At 38.4% G+C, this 19,678-nt stretch overlaps 1 protein-coding gene across 2 annotated transcripts in view; it reads left to right on the plus strand.

Annotated features, from left to right (window-relative positions):
* The window catches only part of Phf6 (PHD finger protein 6), a 44,238-nt gene that overhangs the window by 12,336 nt on the left and 12,224 nt on the right, over window positions 1-19,678 (plus strand). For both annotated transcript variants that reach the window (XM_021188091.2, XM_029534299.1), the window contains exons 4-8: window positions 7,307-7,440; window positions 7,715-7,758; window positions 15,823-15,989; window positions 16,135-16,278; window positions 18,085-18,189. In XM_021188091.2, the coding sequence (XP_021043750.1) occupies window positions 7,307-7,440; window positions 7,715-7,758; window positions 15,823-15,989; window positions 16,135-16,278; window positions 18,085-18,189 (594 nt within the window). The remainder of the gene's footprint in view (window positions 1-7,306; window positions 7,441-7,714; window positions 7,759-15,822; window positions 15,990-16,134; window positions 16,279-18,084; window positions 18,190-19,678) is intronic.

The raw sequence follows: 19,678 nt of genomic DNA on the forward strand, positions 1-19,678 counted from the left end.
TCTGCCTCCCAAGTGCTGGGATTAAAGGCGTGCGCCACCACGCCCGGCGTTACTTTTGCTATATTGTCAGGTAAACCTTCGATTTTATCTTTATCTTCATCAAGTAGTCCAGCACCTACTTCGTGCCAGGCACAGTGCTAGATACTTTGGAAATAGACTTGAAATAAATTAGCCTTAGAAGTAAAGAGTTATGGGAGAGCTGGGAAAGAAGACCACAGCTGATGTACCTGAGAAGTCACAAGCTTTTGTGGGAAATGACAGCACTCAGGAGGCTTAGGCAGGAGGAGGGTGGGAGTTCCTGACAAGCTTGGGCTATAGAGGATAACCTTTTCCTGCCTTTTTTTAAAGGGTGGTCTGATACTGTAGAACTCAAAGGTGGAAGGGAGGGTTTCAAGGAAGAAGTGTTGAGTGATGGTGGATGCCACATAGGTTCTTATAACAATGATCCTTCACCAACTTGAATAAATGAGAAAAGGGCTGGTTTTAAGAAAAGCACACTTGGCTTTTATAAGATAGAGTCTCACTGTATACTCTAGGCTGACTTTGAAATTCTCCCGCCCCAATCTTCTGAATGCTAGGAGTACAGGTGTCTGCCACAAGGCAAACTTTTTCATAAAAGACCAGATAATAAAGTTGTAAGGCTTCCCCCAGCTGCTTGGGCTTAATTGTAATCAAAGGCAACAAAAAACAAAGGCTTTTTGCTTTGCTGCAGTTAAACTTCATTTATAAGAACAAGAAGCAGGCCATTTTGCTCTCCCAGGACATTTGCCATAGAGTATTTGGGGAGGAAAAGAGGTAAAATTTCACCATGAAGATGTTTCTCTTCATCTTTATAACTGTGTGCACATGCATTAGGAATGCATCCATGCAAGTGGGAATTTTTTTTTAAAAGCCAGTTGTGGCGGGCAGGTTAATTTTAATGTCTGTAGGTATTTTATCAGAAATTTCTATTAAAGTGAACTTTACATTTGTGGTGATTAAGCAGACTAAGCAGAGCTGGAGAAAACTGTCTGGCTATTATTTAAATGCAATCTTTTTTCTTTGCCTTCCTGTAGTAGTTTTGCAATTGGGAACATTAACTTTATGTCATAGAATTCTCATTTGTGTTTGCTAATGGAGGAGAACCAAAACCAGTAATATAAAACCAGAACTTCATTCAGGAGGTGCAGATCACTGCTAGATTGTTTGTACAGTATGGTCAGGAACTGAGTTCAGTCCTCAGAACCGCAAAAACGATGGACGAGTAATGTCAAATAAGCTCTGTGTGGCTTGGGGGACACTCTTGGGGCTTACTTGAGTGTGCCTGTGTTTTTGTGCCTTCTTCACAGATTAAATATAGCAAACATCCTGGCAGTTCACAATATTCTCAGCTGAGAAAAATCTAAACAAAAAAGTCTGCACTTGCAAAATGCCTGAAATTTTCAGTCGAAGAAAAGGGGAAAGAAACAAACTCGAAGTGCTCCAGTGGGAGACTGTTTTTCTTATCAGACATGGTTTGGGTAATTGGATCGAGTTGGACTAGCCGAGTACTCAGCAGAAGGTCAGAGGGGATAGATTAGGCAAGAACTTCCCAGTCCCAAGTTTACTTTAGGTTCCAAGTCTCCCTCAACTACTTCATTTTGTCTGTTACTCTGGTAAAAATGTGTGTGCTTTTCATTGGCTCTATTTTTTTAGAGATACCTAGAATTTGAAGTCCAAATCTGTCTTCTAAGCAACTTGTCACTACTTTTCAAGGATGTGAGAGTGTTCAGATTTTATTGAGGGATTTTAGCTTCCTTTTCAACTTCCTAAGCCTATTTTGATTTGTGATCCCCTTCGAAAAGACTGGTTTTGAAAACACGAGTATAACTATAATATCACATCGAAGCAGTTTGTAATTCTTGTCCCATCCCTGGCAGTGGCATTCTTTTTAAAAATTGTAACAAGTAATTTGGTGACTGTCAACTAACTTGGTAGGTCAGAGGCTGCTTCTGTCTATGTTGGCTACGTGAGGTTTTATTATTCTCCACTATGATCCTGGAGTTGTACAGCAATATTGGGGCATTTCTGACTATTTGCCTTAACTGTACTGACCTGCTTTCTGGTTTTTATGGGAGATGATGTTATTACAGCCAAAAGAACGAGCCAAGCCACTGTAAGGTGAGCGTGTCTCTTGTGAAAACAGCCTCGATATGGGTGTCCCTTTCTTTAGGTGCTTTTGACAATTTGTTTCTTTGCCTTACAGGCTCAGGCCCATGGCTTCTTTTCATATCTTCCTTTGCATTTTCTGTATTCAAAGCAGTTTTCTGAAGCGAGTGTCTCCAACACAGTTAACCACATTGATCTGCTGTGAGAATGTATGTGCTGGGAGTTCCTCTGCTACAGCTGAGCTCTGTGAGCCTGCTCTAAGGGTTTCCATGTAGCCACTGGGTTCTCCCAAACGCTTTCTTTTTCTGCCTAGCCATGAAGTTTGCAACCTCTTTTTCATTTTCTCCCCCGTGGCTGCTGAGAAAACAGTGTTTTTCCTTTTGATCCTTAAGACTTTGTGGAGACTTGGTTTCATTCTTGACCTTGTTCAGTTGACTGAAGCGCAGGTATGCTTCGCTGTCTGCTTCCTACGGTCCAGCTAAATTTTAGTCTCTGAGTTCTTTGTCTGGCCTCTCATGCGTGACTTGGTTCCTCTTTCATCTGCGGGGTCAGCTCCTTGAGACCTGCTTGTGTGGTACAGCTTAACCCACGTTAGCATACCAGAACTTGTGGCTAGTCCCATGGCTTCTGAGCATACTGCAGAAAGGCTAAGCAACCCCCTGTGACTGGACAGGACCTCCTTTCCAAACTCTCCATGTTTGGAGCTGGGGATTCAGAATTGAGGTTTCTCAGGTCTTCCAGGAGCAAAGTGAAGAGGGGGTAAAATAAAAGCATTATCAGTGACAATGTTTTTGCCTGTTTAAAACAAGACTGTGGAGTGGGATACAAGCAGAGTAAGCTGAGAATTAACATGTATACCTACATGGGGAAAAGGAAATTGGCTCTCAAGAGACTATTTAGTAGGTAGGTCAGCCTCCCCTCTCTTGAGCTGGCAAAGGACACCATTGTTCTTGAAAAATGTGTTCCTGTCAGCTCAGTTTTTATTTTGCCACATCTGAAGGCAACAGGGACACATTGGAAGTGTGATGAAAACGGCAGCTGACGCTCTTCTTCTGGGTGACAAGTAGTGGGAAAGAGGGTGACAAACTTCAGAGCAGATATTCTCTGTAAAGGCAGACGCTGGGTACGGAGCTAGGCGCCATCTCACATACCTTGATGTGCTGATGATGGTGGCAATGGTGGGGGCCTCGTTTGTTTCTTGTTTTAGAGAAGGGTCTCACTTTGTACCCCAGCTGACTTAAAACTCACAGAGCTGACCCTGCTTCTCTCTCCCTGGATCTGAGGTTAAGGCATGTGCCACTGTGCCCAACATGCTTCTAAATTATCTTTTCATTCATTGACCATTTCATACATTTATGCAATTTATTTTTATCATATGTATCTACCATTACCTTCCTCCAGCTGCTCCTAGTGTCCCCCACCTTGTCACCCTGCTAACTTCATGGCCTTCCCTTTGTTACTACTAGCCCCATGAGTCCAATTATTGTTGCCCATATGTGCATGTGTGGGAGGTCCCCAAAGGACAGTGTTTCTCCCTTTCTAACGGTTTTTGTTTTAGAAGAAGCCATCTCTTTTATTTCAGAAATGGTTCTCCCCACTTGTCTTCTTTCCTAGCTTCTTTAATTATGATATTTATCTCTGTAAGCTTTCAATTTTGTTTCTAAAAGAGCTAATCTGTTCTCCCTACTTTCTGTGTTTATTGAACTGAATTGTACTCAATTTTACTTTTGCAGTTCTTGATCATATAGCTCTTAATTTCTTTTGTGTGTTTTTTGTTTGTTTGAATGTGTGTGAGTTTTGTGCATGTGTTGGCCAGTGCATTCAGAGGTCAGAAGAGAGTGTTGAATCCCCTGGAAGTAGAGCTAACATTGTTAGGAACCACTGTGTTGATCCTGAGAACTGAACCTGGGCCAGTGTTCTCATCCAAGGAACCATCTCTATTACTCACTGTTTCTGAGAAAGGTGTAGCTTAGGCTAACTCTAAACTCAGGTTGCCATCACATGTGAAGCACTCTCGACTTAGTCTCCAAAGTTCTGCTATTAAAGGCATATACTTATATCCAGTTCACAATTATTTTTAGAAATACCTGAAGGCAATTAGGTAAAGTCTTCAATGTGTGTCTGTGTGTGTCTGTGTGCACGTGCGCTACAGCACACTTGTGTGTTTAGAATACAACTTTGTAGAGTCAGTTGTCTCCTTCTACCTTTATGTGGCTTTTATCTCAAAAAGGAAACTAAGTCTCTGGAGAGATGGCTCAGTGGTTGGCAGCACTTGATGTTCTTCTAGAAGACTGCTTCAATTCCCAACACCCACATATGGCTCACAACCATGTGTAACTCCAATTCCAGGGGAATCTCATGCCCTCTTCTGGTTTTCTCGAGCACACAAACACCCATATACATAAGAAAAATAAGGAAAAAAAGTTTAAATAAAACAAACACCCTCCCCCCAAAATCTAAAGCCCCCCCCCAACTTTCTATTCCTAATTTTGACAAATATTTTCTTCTGTAAAATATTTTATTGAGATTTTGTCCTATTCTTCATCGAATATAACTAATAACAAAATAAGCTTTTGATCACTTTAAAAACATGGTCTTCTGGGGCTGGTAAGATGGCTCAGTGGTTTAGCTCATTGGTTAGTCTTCCAAAGGTCCTGAGTTCAATTCCCAGCAACCACATGCTGGTTCATGACCATCTTTAAGCGGATTTGGTGCCCTCTACTGGCAGATTGCGTGTACATGAAGCAGAACCCTTATATGTTAAATAAAATTTTAAAAATGGTCTTCCTGTGTTTCCTATGGTTATTTATAAAATTGCTTTCTGTTACCTTAGCTGCTTAAACCACTTATTTGGAAAAATCTGAGTTTATAAATGCCATAGTCATCCCTCTACTAATTATTCAAATATTCTGGTTTCCTTTGCTTTCTCAGTTGAGAGGCAGGCATTGGATTCATTGGCGACTGCACTATTCCTGAAACTTTTGAAAATAATTTTTTGTATAAGAAAATACTTTGAACATTGTAGAAAAATCAGAAAATACAAAGAATTAAGAAAATCATTCAAAGATAATAACCCAGCATTTTGCTATTTACTTCCCACCCCTTTTCAAAGACTGTATACTGGAGACATTATTGAGATTGAAATTCACATAGTTTCATATTTTCTATTAGCTTTCCACTTAGCATATATAGACCCATTACTTTGAAGCTGGGATGTTACTCATGCCTGCCATTCCAGCACTTGGTAGTCTGAGATTGCAGGCTCACAATCTTGAGTTCAGCTTGGGCAACAATGTGAGATGTTCTCTGAAAGAAAAATTCACAGGAGATTTATTTATACACGTTTCAGTTGTTTTATAATTTATAGTTGTTTTATGCCTGTTACTATTTTCAGTAAATAAGTTGGAAATTACTAGAACAAGGGCTATAAACTTTGGAAAGGTAGTATTTCTAATCCTTTGGGGGGAGGGGTTGAAATTTGAACCTATGGCTCACATGTGTGAGCAAGTGTGCTGTGATCTTGCTATACACCCTGATCAGCACTGCGTTTCTTTTTATAGTAATTACTTGAAGTTTCAGTACTCATTTGAAGAAGTGGGTTATGTCTTGTGTATGAATAGTGGATAGTAGCCCTCGTGTTTTCTGGGAAGTACCTACATTGAGAACTTTTTTTTTTTTTTTACTTACATGAGTATTTTTAAAAATGATAGCATGAATGAGTTTGACTGTTTGATTTCCTTCGAGAAGTATAAGAAATTTTATTGGAATTTATATTAGCCTGCTAGTACATCGACGTTACTTAGGGGCCAAGTAGTTCAAATGTTGGACCCTAAGTGTCTGCTTCTTTGCTTGTTGTTTGATCTTGGTTTGGGTTTTTGGAGGTAGAGTCTCTGTAATGTAGCCCAGGTTGGCCTGAAACTCAATCCTGCCTTAGCCTCCTGATTGCTGAGATCACTGTTTAGAACCAGGAAACAAAGTGAAGGCTTTGGTTTTGCCTTACTGTGATTCACTTTGATGTGGCATTTATAGCTTAGGAGATGGCGCATAAAAAGCCTACTGGGTATAGTACACTGTGTTTTGTGAACCGAAGCTATTAATGATTGTTGTGTTCTTTTAAAAAAAGAATTGTTTTTGAAACATAGAGCTGGTCAATCACCAATAAGTTCAGAATATAAGATAAATTTGAGTTGAAAGAATCTTTTTTTTCCCTGTTGGCTTGAATTCATAATGCAAAATGTAAGTAAGATTAAATTAAAGCAGACAATATGTAGCAGAAGATGGCCTAATTGGCCATCATTGGGAAGAGAAGCCCCTTGGTCTTGCAAACTTTATGTGACGCAGCACAAGGCAAGGCCTGGGCCAAGTAGTGGGAGTGGGTGGGTAGGGAAGCAGAGGTGGGGGGAGGGGTAAAGGAAACTTTCGGGATAGCATTTGAAATGTAAATAAAGAAAATAATAAAAAAAAAAAAGAATCTGAGGCCCCAGAAAAAAAATTAAAGCAGACAGACATATTTTCACAGTATAATCAATTAGCGATCACAAAATATCCTCAACTCAAGGGATTCAAAGTACTATATAATTCTTTTACCCTCTCAACTGGCCTACCCTCCAATTGAATTTACCAGGTTCCCAAAATACTGTAGGGAAGTTTTTCTCAAAAGATTTTCATTTAAGTCTTTATTAATCCTCCTTAAATCTTTAATAAATCTTCATTTATCTCTGCGTTTAAGAACTCTTTGCCTATGGCATTAGGACTGGTGGCAGGACATCATGACTGGGATAGTGGTAGCATCCTTACTGTGGAAGATTCAGAAAAAAAGTCTCATGAGCTATTTTTCCTAATTACTAGTATCCAGCAAGTTCTGGATTGCAAAAGAGATGTAGGTTTTTATAGTGTCAGTTGTATATAGCTCAGCTCCATGATTTACAGCATTTCAAATGTTCTGATCACAGTACACCATCACACATTTATAATATTCTATATATTTTATCAGTAAAATAGAAAGTACCATCAGAATAATTTTATTCAATTTTTTCAGGAGACAAAATAAGAAAAATAACATGAATTAGACTTTTTTCTATATCCAGTTTGCTTTTCCTGACAGAAATTTGAATATGCTAGCCTGTTTGTAACAGTATTAGCAGAATTACATTTGAATATTGTTTTGTTTTTTCCCTAGATGTGTTCTCTTTGTTATTGTCCTGGAGCAACCATTGGCTGTGATGTGAAGACCTGCCACAGGACATACCACTACCACTGTGCATTGCATGATAAAGCTCAGATCAGAGAGAAACCTTCACAAGGGATTTACATGTAACTGGTTCATTTTGCTTGGTTTTAATGCAGTCCCGCTATCCTTCACGCTTTTACATTTTCCGCCATTCAAAGCATTTCATCATCACTATGAAGGCTTTTTTGATATGTATAATATGTAATAGTTAGAGAAATGATTTAGGAAGTGTCACACTGAGGTTTATAAAATAATTCCAGTTTATGAATAAGGTGGACTGTGCTGCTCATTTTTGTAATTTGAAAAATGAATTGAATTTAGTTTGTGTAGTTCATATCTTGTATTTTCCCCCCTCAGGGTCTATTGTCGAAAACACAAGAAAACTGCACATAACTCTGAAGGTATGTTTCATTAGCCAGTTTTATGTTTCAAGAGGAAATTAGAGTAAAATATAAATGAGTAGTCCTCTACTAAGTTTTTCCTTATGATAGGTCTTATTATTCAATATCTTTACAATTGGAGATGTGATTACATCAAACCAGTGTAAATAGTCAAAAAGAGCTAAATTTTCAAAGAAAAATGCCCCAGAAATCTTACGAATATACTGAAAAATCATATCATATTAGGAAGAAAGAGTGGTAGAGGTGACATGCTTCTCCACAGGTGGTCAGTAGGATTCTTGTCAGCTATTAGAGACAGTGTGAAGCTAGGGATACCAGTGTACTGTGGGTCAGCATGTGGTCTGGTGAAATTTCAATGCCTTATCTATGCTTTTGCTTTTCATGGATCAATTATTCCATGGTTCAGCTCACTGCATCATGAGCTGTCATGATCCAAAAATGGAAGTTTCCAAAAATAAACAAGTTTCAAATCAGTTTGATTATAATATATTATGCTTTATTAATGTCTTACTGTGTCCAATTTATAAGTCAGACTTTATAATGTGTAGGCATGTGTAGGGAAAACCACATTTAGTATTATTAATGATTTTGTGTCTCCACTGGGAATGTAAATAAGTGGAGACATACTATGCCTTTTTTCTAGAAAAAAAGAAGTTTGTAAGTAAATTTAAAATAGAAGCTTAACAAGTTATTTTATAGTTCGTTTCCACTTAAATTTATAAAACCAGTTTAATAATATTTATATATTGTTAGCCAAGTTGTATTTGGTTTTAAAACATACGGAAGTTAGTTCTAAAGTTGAATTCTGACTTGGATCAAACTTTTTTAAAATTTTAATTCTATTTGAATTGTGTGAGTGTTTTGCCTGCGTGTATGTCTGTGCAGCATGAGCATGTCAGGTGCCCATGAAGTTCATAGGGAACTGGAGTTACAGATGGTTGTGAGCTGTCATATGATTGCTGGGAATTGAACATAGGTTCTCTGAAGACTAGCTAGTGTTCTTTCACCAGCACACTGAGCCACCTCTCTAGCTCCACATCAAACCTATTCGAAGAATAGATGATTTTGATACATTTAGTAGCAGTATAAAATGGAGTAGATTCAATCTCAGATTATGCTATGTTTTCATTAAACTTTGACTCAATCTTTAATTTTTTTTTAGCTTCTAGGACTGTTCTGTTTAAAATTAAAATGGATCAGATACTGATATTTTAGAAAATTGATCCTTTTGAGACAGGGTCTCTATTATGTAGCTGGTGCTGGCCTGAAACTTACTATACAGAACAGGCTGGCCTGAATTCACAGAGATTTACCTGCCTCTGCTTCCCAAAAGTGCTAGGATTAAAGGTGTGTGCCACCATACTGGGCTTTGGAAGTTTGATCTTTTTAAAGACTGAGCTAGGGGCTAGAGAGATATATAGCCTTCTTGTAAAATATCTGAAATAAGTTCCTGAGTCCGATGCTGGGCAGCTCTTGGGGTCTGATGTCTTTGGCTTCTATGAGTACCTATACTTATATATACCTAAAACACGCACACGCACACACACACACACACACACATGAATAATAAAATAAATCTTTAGATAATTGATTTACCCAATTCCTGGTGTAAATATTAAAACTGGTTCCCCTTTTGATCTCTTATAATTTGCTTTCATAATAGAAACTTGTACTATTTTCACATCTGAAGTCCACATTAATACAAATACTTCTAACTGCTGGTTCAAAATACAGTCATCATACACATGCATTAAAATATCCCTGTACTGTATATTCATCATACTTATTGTATGTTAATTAAGATATTTAAATGAAATGATTTAGTAGATATATATGCTAACCATGATTTGGTCATTGTATTCATGAATTGAGTTATTGTGCTGTATTCTACAAATATGTGCAGATAAAATAATAGTTGAATATTAATTCAAATCAACATCGAATATTGAGTAGACACACATGTACACAAATTATATATATATATATATATATATATATATATATATATATATATATTTGTTTTTTTTGAGACAGGGTTTCTCTGTATAGCCCTGGCTGTCCTGGAACTCACTCTGTAGACCAGGCTGGCCTCAAACTCAGAAATCCGTCTGCCTGCCTCTGCCTCCCAAGTGCTGGGATTAAAGGCGTGTGCCACCACGCCCGGCTAATAAATGAATTTTTAAAAACATTTTTTATGCTTTTTTAAGAAAGAGTATAGGGCTGGAGGGATGGCTTGGAGATTAAGCATTTGATGCTATTGTAGAGAACTAAAGTTTGGTTCCTAGCATTCACATCAGGCCCCTCCATCTGCCTGTAACTCCAACCCCGGGGATCCAGCCCCCTCTTCAGGCCTTATTGGAAATAGACTGGATAAACAATAAGAACAAAATACTTGGTGGTGTTAGGGTGTGATTGAAAAGCCTGTATAACTATTTTCCTATTTTTCCTCACTTAATTTTAGAACTGAATCTATCATCTTTTGTGTAAAGTTATAAGTAGGGATTAGCAGTGTGTCTCAGTGGTAGGTGGCTTGTTTGGCATGCATGATGCTCTGGGTTCTAGCTCCAACACTACATTTAAAAAGGAAGAAAGAGCCACTGCAAGGAATAACGATTGTAAGGAAGCTTTTCTATATTCCATTCCTTCAAGATGTTAACGATGTATTTATGCAGTGCCCTTTTATGATTACAGTGGCCATCTATGTTAATAGCTGAGGATTAAGATTCATGATCTGATTAATACAAGTATATGAGTATACTGGAACTAGATACTTGAAATACTTAAAGATGATTAATATATACTGATTAACATAGCTGGCTTCTATTTTACCTTCTAGGTGTCTGAAGCCAATACTGCCATCTAGTGGTAGATAAAAGCCACTGCAGTGCATACTGTATAAAGAATGATGATTAAAAATTAGGTTTTTTAAAACATTTATTTAATGTGCGAGCGTGTGTGTGTGTGTGTGTGTGTGTGTGTGTGTGTGTGTTTGCGCGCGCGTGCGCGCGCGCACCTCTGTATGTGTGTGACAGAAACTAACTTGTGGGAGTCAGTTTTCTCCTATCATGTGTAACTCAGGATTGAATTCATGTCTTCAGCCTTAGCAAGTGCCTTTTCTGCCTGAATCCTCTCAAAGACGCTACTAAAATGATTTTGAGTGCCTTTTGCTTAGTGAGAGAGTTCTAATTCTATTTCATACTTTATAAACAACTTCAAATTGGCCTGATTTTGTTCATGGTCTACTTCTATAGAAAATTAGTCCCTCTTGTTTCCTTGGTATATAGTGTGTATTTATACTTACATTCTGGAATTTGAGGCATAATCTTCAAATATTGCAGTTTTTGAAGATATATTTTCATAATTATGTCCTGCATGTACATCTGTGTACCTGCATGCATGCCTACTATCCATGGAGAAGATCAGAAGGCGGCTCAGGATCCCCTGTAGCTGGAGTTCTTGAGTTACAAGCTGCTACTTGGGTGCTGGGAAGAGCAGTCAGTGCTTTGAACCAATGAGACAGCTCTTCAGCCCCAGTTTTGGAATTATTTATATTTAGAGAATTTGGCTTTTTAGCTCAAATTTATTTTTTATTGAGTACTTTGTCAGAAACAGTTAGGATTTGTTCTGATGGGAAACGTGTTCTACTTTATGACTGTAATTTATGATGGAGAGTTAAAGGATTTTATTTCAGGCATTCTCCAAGAACTATACTTCATTGGTCTCTAGGGCAAAGAACTGTGACAGTTTCTTTAGCATTTACTGTCTGTAGCTCAATATTTCTGATACTAATCTGTCATGTTAGCCTTATGCATCATGAAGTGTTGTGAAGCACTAAATTCAAGAATAGTTTTATAATAAAGCAATTTAATTTTCCAACCCTAAGTAAAGCATTATTTCATATTAAATGCCTGAAACTCATGTCATCTGTTTTGGAAATAAAACTTGGAGGTTAAATCTAGTATTCGGGTGAGACAGAGGTATCAGAAATGACACCAAGGTTTTTGATATAATTGAGTCAGTTACTGAATGATGCCCTTTATATAGGTAGTGTTGAGTTGAAAAAGGCTTATGAAAAAAGTTAATGAGTTAAACTTTGGAAGGTCAAGTTTGAGATATATACGTGCTATTCATGTAGAGTATCAACTAAGTGGATGGGTGGATTAATATATTGCTCTAGTTTTCTGAATAGAGACCTTGGCTAATGATAAGAATTTGCCACTGTTGGTCAGTGTATCTCAGACAGTAGAGGAAAAGTTGCCTAGGGAGAAAGCTCAAGAGATGAAGGCCTAAGAACTGAGTCTTGAAGACTGTTAATGGTTGAAGGATGGGCCTGCAAAGGCAGAGGGGACATGGGTAGAGAGAAGGAGGAAAGTCAGCTTAGTTAGTGTTAAAGCTGTAGGATCGAGGAATGGTGGAGTATAGCCCCAGAAGGAACTAAATGATTAGTTTTGTTCTTGAGAAAGCATCCACTGGCCCAGTGACAATGGAGCCATTCGTGATTTTAGAGAAGGCTTTGGGGAGAGAAGTTGAGATATAAACCACTGAGGAGTGACTTGGAGGCAAAGAATGTAGGTAACTCTTAAATCCGATTGCTTGTAAAGAAGCATGGGAACACTTGGTGGGAGCCGAAGAGTGGCCTGTTGCCCTGATAGGCTCTTTTCTTATGGTGCTAGAGATTGAGCCCAGAGCCTTATGCATGCCAGTCATGTGCTTTATCACTGAACCATATCCTGAGACTTTACTGTTTACATCAGGTTTTGCATATTTGTATGTATCTGAGGGGTTTACCTGCATGTATGTATATGTACATGTGTGTGTCTAGTGCCCGTGGATCCTTGCCACTAGACAAGCAAAAAGGTGTCATTGGAGGCCCTGACACTGAAGTTATGGATGGTTGTGAATTTCCATATGGATGCTGGAAATCGAATTGAATCCAAGTCCTCTAAACTGCTAAGCCATCTTTCTAGCCCCTGTATAGGTAGTTCTAAGTTCATAAAAATCCCCTGTGAACATGTAGAACCTCCTTAGCACTCAACAGTGTGGAGTAAAGCAGTGCGTTTGTTTCAGTGTGTGATATAACACGGATACATGATTATCACCTGAACTCCCTATGTTTTATAAAAGGATCAATGGTGATGCGAAACATTCTGTGGATTTTCACACATCTATAATGATGCATACCCATCTTTATATATGCACGTGCACGTAAACACACACACAAGCACGCATGCATGGGGGGGGGAGGATTTTCTTTGATGTTCTTTCTTTGCATTACCTAGTGTGGTAGCTATCTGTGGTATTGACTAGTGTTCTTAAAAATTATACCCTATTTTTCTATTCTTAATGGGATGTTTATGCATTAAATGTGGATAAGAGTTACCAGAATCAAGTCCGCTGTGTTTTGTCATGTTGTGCTGTTTTGAAACAGGGTCTTACTATGTAGTCCAGGCTTGCCTTCAGCTCAGTATCCTGCTGCTTTCAGTCAGAGTACAGAGACTATGGGCATTTGTCACCATACTTAGCTAAGCCCTACACCTTCTGTGGTTTGCGTGCGTGCATGTGTGTGTGTGTGTGTGTGTGTGTGTGTGTGTGTGTGTGTGTGTGTGTGTNTGTGTGTGTGTGTGTGTGTGTGTGTGTGTGTGTGTGTGTGTGTGTGTGTGTGTTTGGATAAGAGCAATATTCTTTATTTTAATGTTTTAAAGCTATTCACTTGATTTTTGTGCATTTTACAGTTTGTATATGTCTGTCATGCACAAGTTTGTATGTACATGCAGGGGCTAAACTCTGATTATCTGGCTTGGTGACAAGCATCTTAACTCACTGAGCCATCTTTTTGGCCCCTTTTTACTCCTTTTAAAAGCAACATTTTAAAGATAGTAAGCATGGGGCAGAGAAATGGCTCAGCAATTCAGAGATCTGGGTCTTCTTCCAGAAGATCTTGGTTTAGCACCCAGCACCCACATGTCAACTGTCTGTAACTCCAGATCCAGAGGACCAGACACTGCACATATGTATTACACAGAAATAATTTCAGGCAAAACACACATACTTGGACAATCAAAAGAGATACAGCTTCAAAAGAAGCTTAAAATTAATAAACGTGGTGCTGGGCAGGTGGCTCGGTGCTGCTCTTTCAGAAGACACAGTCCCCAGTACTTGCATCAGGTGCTACTCCTATAACCCAAGCTCCTGTGGATCCAGCATCCTCTTCTGGATTCTTTAGGAACCAGCATGAATGTGTACACATACAAAAACACAAAAATAAATCTTTTAAAGAGGTATTAGTAATAGCAACTAGGTCTAGCTTATAACTATTACTACTAGTCTATACTTATAGAAGTAACTTGATAGCACAATTTGTAACCACCAAACATTTGAGTATCTACAAGGAACTATGATTATGAAAGGTGGTTTATTTAAGATAATTTTTAGGCTACAGATATGGTCACTTGAACCTATGGCTCCAGCACTCAGAGGTCAAGGTAGGAGGAATGCCATGAGTCCAAGGTCAGCCAAGACTACAGGGGCAAACCTATCTTGAAAAAAAAGTTTAAAAGAGGTTTGGAGAGATGCTGCAGTTGCAGAGAGCCTGAATTTGGTTCCCAGCACCCATGAGATACCTCATAATTGTTTATAATTCCAGTTCTCAGGGCTCCAGTACCCTCTTCTGACTTACTTCAGCATCAGGCACATATAATAAACATATTCATGCTTACACATCCATACACATAGAATAAAATGGGCAAAATAAGTAAAATAGAGTAAAAATTGTACTAGATATATTCTCATCAGTGATGAATGAATAATCCCCATTCTTACAATTAGAAAAGCAGCATTTTGCTTATTTAAATCACCAAATAATACAAAAGTGTTACTAAAATTGTTTAAAATTTTTGCTACATTTACTTATGTATGCGTTCGTGTGTGTGTGTGTGTGTGTGTGTGTGTGTGTGTGTGTGTGTTTTGCAGGTCATGCACATGCCACACACAGTGTGCACACGGAGGTCACAGTACAACTTATGAGAGTTGGTTCTCTCCTTCCACCATGTGGATCCTAGGGATTGAGCTCAGGTAGTCAGGGTTGGCACCAAGCACCCTTACCTACTGAGTCACTATTTCACAGGCCCTCAAATCACCCCCAAGGTGAATTAATATTTGGTCTTTATACCATCTTGAATACTACATACATTATATAGTGAGATTAAAAATGTTTACCGTGTGTGTATATATGATGCATGTGTGTACCAGAGAGCACCTGTGGAGGTCAGGACAACTTAAGGGTATCGTTCTTTCTACCATTAAGTTGGTTCTGGGAATCAAACTTAGGTTACCAAGCTTGGGTGCAAGCACCGTCACCCAATATGCTGTCTTGTGGGCCATTAATAAATAAATATTTATAGTGAATAACTGAGTGAAATACTCTGTTAATGGTAGCATTATTTTCTTATTTATGGGAAAAATCATTGTATTTCTATGAGTTTAATGAAAGTGTTTACAGCTAACACACAAAATGGCTTTTTCTTGCCATTTGTTCTTGTTAGAACTTCTTTTTGTACTTGGGACATGTTTCATTACGTAATCAATTAGCTCAATCATAGATGGCTTTGAAGCTGAAGTTGTTCATTCATAATGGAAGAACTATCTGTATCAGTGCTGTCCTGTCGAAGTGCAGTGATGGAAGCAGGTCAGGCTGACACTGCTGCCTCTAGACTGGTGTGGCTAATTCGTTTTTGAAATGTGGTCATTGTGACTGAAAAGTGAGATTCTTTTATTATAACCGACCTAATGCTGTTTAAAATCCAAACAACCTGTATTATAGAACCCATTTTTATAGAATTACAGAGTCAAAGCAAATAAGGTTATAATGGTTACAATCCAAAGGTCTGTATTCAGTTATTTGAAACATTGGATTGAGCCCTGTTGAGTAGACTATAGACCAGGTAGGCATCCTCGTTTTTAGGGGCCATTTCATGCTAGTGAAAAGCATTCCTGCAGACTCATGGACCTAGTGCTGATTGTTAAGACTGACCCATGTAAATAAAGCTTTTGTTTCTTTTCGAGCAGCTGATTTAGAAGAAAGTTTTAATGAGCATGAACTGGAGCCCTCATCTCCAAAGACTAAGAAGAAAAGTCGCAAAGGAAGACCAAGAAAAACTAACCTTAAAGGTCTGGTGGAAGACACCAGATCCACATCCTCCCATGGAACAGATGAAATGGAAAGTAGTTCCTATGTAAGTAACACCTAGTGGGCTCCTACCATTTGCTGCAACCTGAAGAGTTTCATTTGAACTATATCTACAGGTAAGTTTTACTGTTTGAAGTATTAAATAAGCTCTGAATCCATTTATAAGTGTTTTCCTCCTTTTATATTTACAGCGAGATAGGTCTCCACACAGGAGCAGTCCTAATGATACCAGGCCTAAATGTGGATTTTGCCATGTAGGAGAGGAAGAAAATGAAGCAAGAGGGAAATTGCATATATTTAATGCCAAGAAGGCAGCCGCACATTACAAGTGCATGGTAGGCATGGTTTTCTTATGTATTTTTAAAAAATCATTTAGCTGGTAATCTAATATGGTACTTTTGCTTTAAACATTGTTTTAGGGCTTTGCATAGTGAAGTATAGTAAAGTATTTCTTTACTCATTGCTTTGACAAAATACATAAGCAACTTAAGAAAGGAAGGGTTTCAGAGGAGTGGGGTGGCACTTTAATCCCAGCACTAGGGAGGCAGAGGCAGGCAGGACTCAGAGTTCAAGGCCAGTCAGAGTGAGACCCTGTCTCAAAAGACAAAATGAAAAAGAAAAGAAAAGGAAAATGGAGGGGAGGGAGGGCATGAGCGTAGGTGGGCTTGTTTAGTTTAGATTATCTGGCAAGGGGGAGTCCATGGTGATGGGAAGTGAGAATGGCAGGAGCATGAGGCGGCTGCTCATGCTGTATTCACAGTCAAGAAGCCAAGGACCCCAGCCCACGAAATGATGCCACCCATATTTAGAGTATGTCTCCTCACCTAAGCCTAATCTATAAATTCCCTAACAGACATGCCTAGAGATTTTTCTCCAGGGTGATTACAGATTGGGTCAAATTGCCAATGAATACAAACCATCACAATTAATATGTTATGCTCTGAAATTATTTTCAAGACAGGGTTTCTCTGTATAGCCCTGGACTACCCTGGAACTTGACTAAGCTGGCCTTCACCTCAGAGATCTGCCTGCCTCTGCCTTCTGAGTGCTGAGATTAAAGCCATGTACTTCAGACTTTTTTTTTAAAAAAATAGGATTTGAAATAATTATAGTTATCATATTGAAATACTCTTAATTTATAGTATAAGAATTTCATTTTTATAATCATCATTAAAACATTTATGAATATGTATAAATGTCTTGGGCTTCAACTTATAACCTAATAAATATTGCTGTTATGGTACTTAACACACTGTATTGCAGTTATTTATAAATGTTTTTTTCCTAATAGACCCTAAAGTTCCTTGTAGAGATTCTGTCTTTACACCCATAGATCCTGACATGATTGATCTTTTGAGCTAGATTTATTGAATTATTCATCTCACTTAGGATTCATTTTGAAAAGTTATTTATATAAGAAGTTGTTGCCTAAGTGTGAAGTCACAAGGCTGAGAACCTAGCACTTTGAAACCTGAAGCAGAAAGAGTGTCTCAAGTTTGAGTTCAAGGCCAGCCTATAGCACATAGTGAGACACTGTCTCAAAAGCCAAATAAATTGGGCCTGTGAAATGGCCCAGGCCCTTGCTGCCTCCAGGACTTGGATGTCAGAAAGAACTGATAACTGCCAGTCCTTTGACCTCTACTCACATAAAGAGTCACATGTAGAAATATATAAGTATAATGAAAAATTTAAGACAACCCCTCAAAAAAGTCTCCAAATAAACAGAAATTCTGTACTAGAGTGCATATTAGATTCACCCAGAATTTTCTTTTTCAAAATATGTATCTTAAGGGACCCCCCATGGAGTAGATTTTAGTTATATATTTGTTTTGGAAATAGAAGAGCAGAAAGTATTCTAATTGTATCATTAATTGAAATTTACCAATTCAAACTATTTTTCAAAATTTTGGGGAATATTAAATAGTTACGCAAACAGGTTGATGGTATTATTGAAGTCTTTGTTATTTAAAGCAGGGTATTAGCTCCACTTGGTAATCTTAGTTGGGTTTTTAATTGTTTCTATTTTGGTTTATATTGTAATGAGACAGGAAAATGTTTAAAATACTTGAGTTGATACTGATTATTTAGGCAAAGTCTCTGGGAGCTGCCCAGTGGTGATGGTTTGTGCTTTTCTTTTGTAGTTGTTTTCTTCTGGCACTGTCCAGCTCACAACAACATCAAGAGCAGAATTTGGAGATTTCGATATCAAAACTGTACTTCAGGAGATTAAGAGAGGAAAACGAATGGTCTGTGATTTTTTTTTTATAATTTTTATATGTATTTGCATTATGCTGTGATACCTTTGATTCTTGCTTTAAATTTAGGATACGTCCCCTATTTATCCAGTTATTAAGAACGTTAATATAAAGCACTTCATAGTTTTAAATATAATGTGGCCACTGGTCACTAGCTTTAAGAACTACAACTTTAGAGTTGGTGACTGCAGAGAGGGTCGGTGGAATGCAAACCTTTTTTCATGTTTGGTTTTGAAACAATTCAGACTGGTAATAATACCTGTCCTACCCTGATTCATCAGTTACCAAGTACTTTCAATTCTTGTTGCTTCTACTCTTTTATTTTCAGCATTTGTTTGTATGTGTGCATGCGTGCACATGTGTTTGGGCTGCTTTGTGTCTATGTGAGTACATTTGGAGGCAAGAATCAGATGTCAGGTGTCCTGCCCTGTCTCTCTTTACCTTGTTCCTTTGATGTACAGTTTTTCTCTGAACCTGGAGCTAGGTTGGTGGACTGCAAACTTCAGTGGTCTTCCTATGAAATGTCTTCTGTGCTTCTTTTCCGTTTTTAGACTTTAATTTTAGGTCTCTGTGTGTGTGTGTGTGTGTGTCTTTGTGTACATGTTTATGCATGTGCCTGCAGAAGACATAAAAGGGCATTAGATTCTCTACAGCAGGAGTAATAGGAGGTTGTGAACCAATGTAGATGCTTAAACCAAACTTGAATCCTCTGCAAGAGTGGTGTATGTTCTTTACCATTGAGCAATCTCTCCAGCTCCTACCTACATTGGTTCGTGTGTGTGTGTGTGTGTGTGTGTGTGTGTATGTGTGTGTGTGTGTGTGTGTTTGTGTGTGTGTGCGCATGTGCGTGCGTGTTTATGTGTATATATTTAATTTTATCTGTATGGGTATTTTGTCTGCAGATATTCATGTGCATGAAGTGCCCGTGGAGGTCAGACAATGAGTTTGCGTACTTTAGAACTGGAGCTAAAGACAATTGTGAGCCATCATGGGATTGCTAGGAATTGAACCTGGGTCATCTAGAAAAATAGCTAGTGCTCCTGAGCAATCTCTGTAGCCCCCTCTGCCTCATTTTCTCTGCTTTATTGAAGAACACAAACTACATTTGTTTGCTTTTTTACTCCTGTTTTTCCATCCTCCGTATTTATATTTAAAGTGGGAATTACAGAGGCTCAAGAGACTGCTCAGGGACTAAGAGAACATACTAGTTTTTGAGAGGACCTGAATTAGGTTCCCAGCACCCAGATCACAACTCCCTGTAACTTCCTGTAACTCTAACTCCAGGTCTAACATCCCCTTCTGATTTCCACTGGTACCTGTTCTTACATGTGCACAATTGCCCACATAGATACACACATATAAACCTAATTAAGAATAAGAAATAGGGCTGGAGAGATGGCTCAGTGGTTAAGAGCACTGACTGCTCTTCCAAAGGTCCTGAGTTCAAATCCCAGCAACCACATGGTGGCTCACAACCATC

The sequence above is a fragment of the Mus pahari genome, chromosome X (genome assembly GCF_900095145.1).
Source record: "Mus pahari chromosome X, PAHARI_EIJ_v1.1, whole genome shotgun sequence".
Classification (NCBI taxonomy): domain Eukaryota; kingdom Metazoa; phylum Chordata; class Mammalia; order Rodentia; family Muridae; genus Mus; species Mus pahari.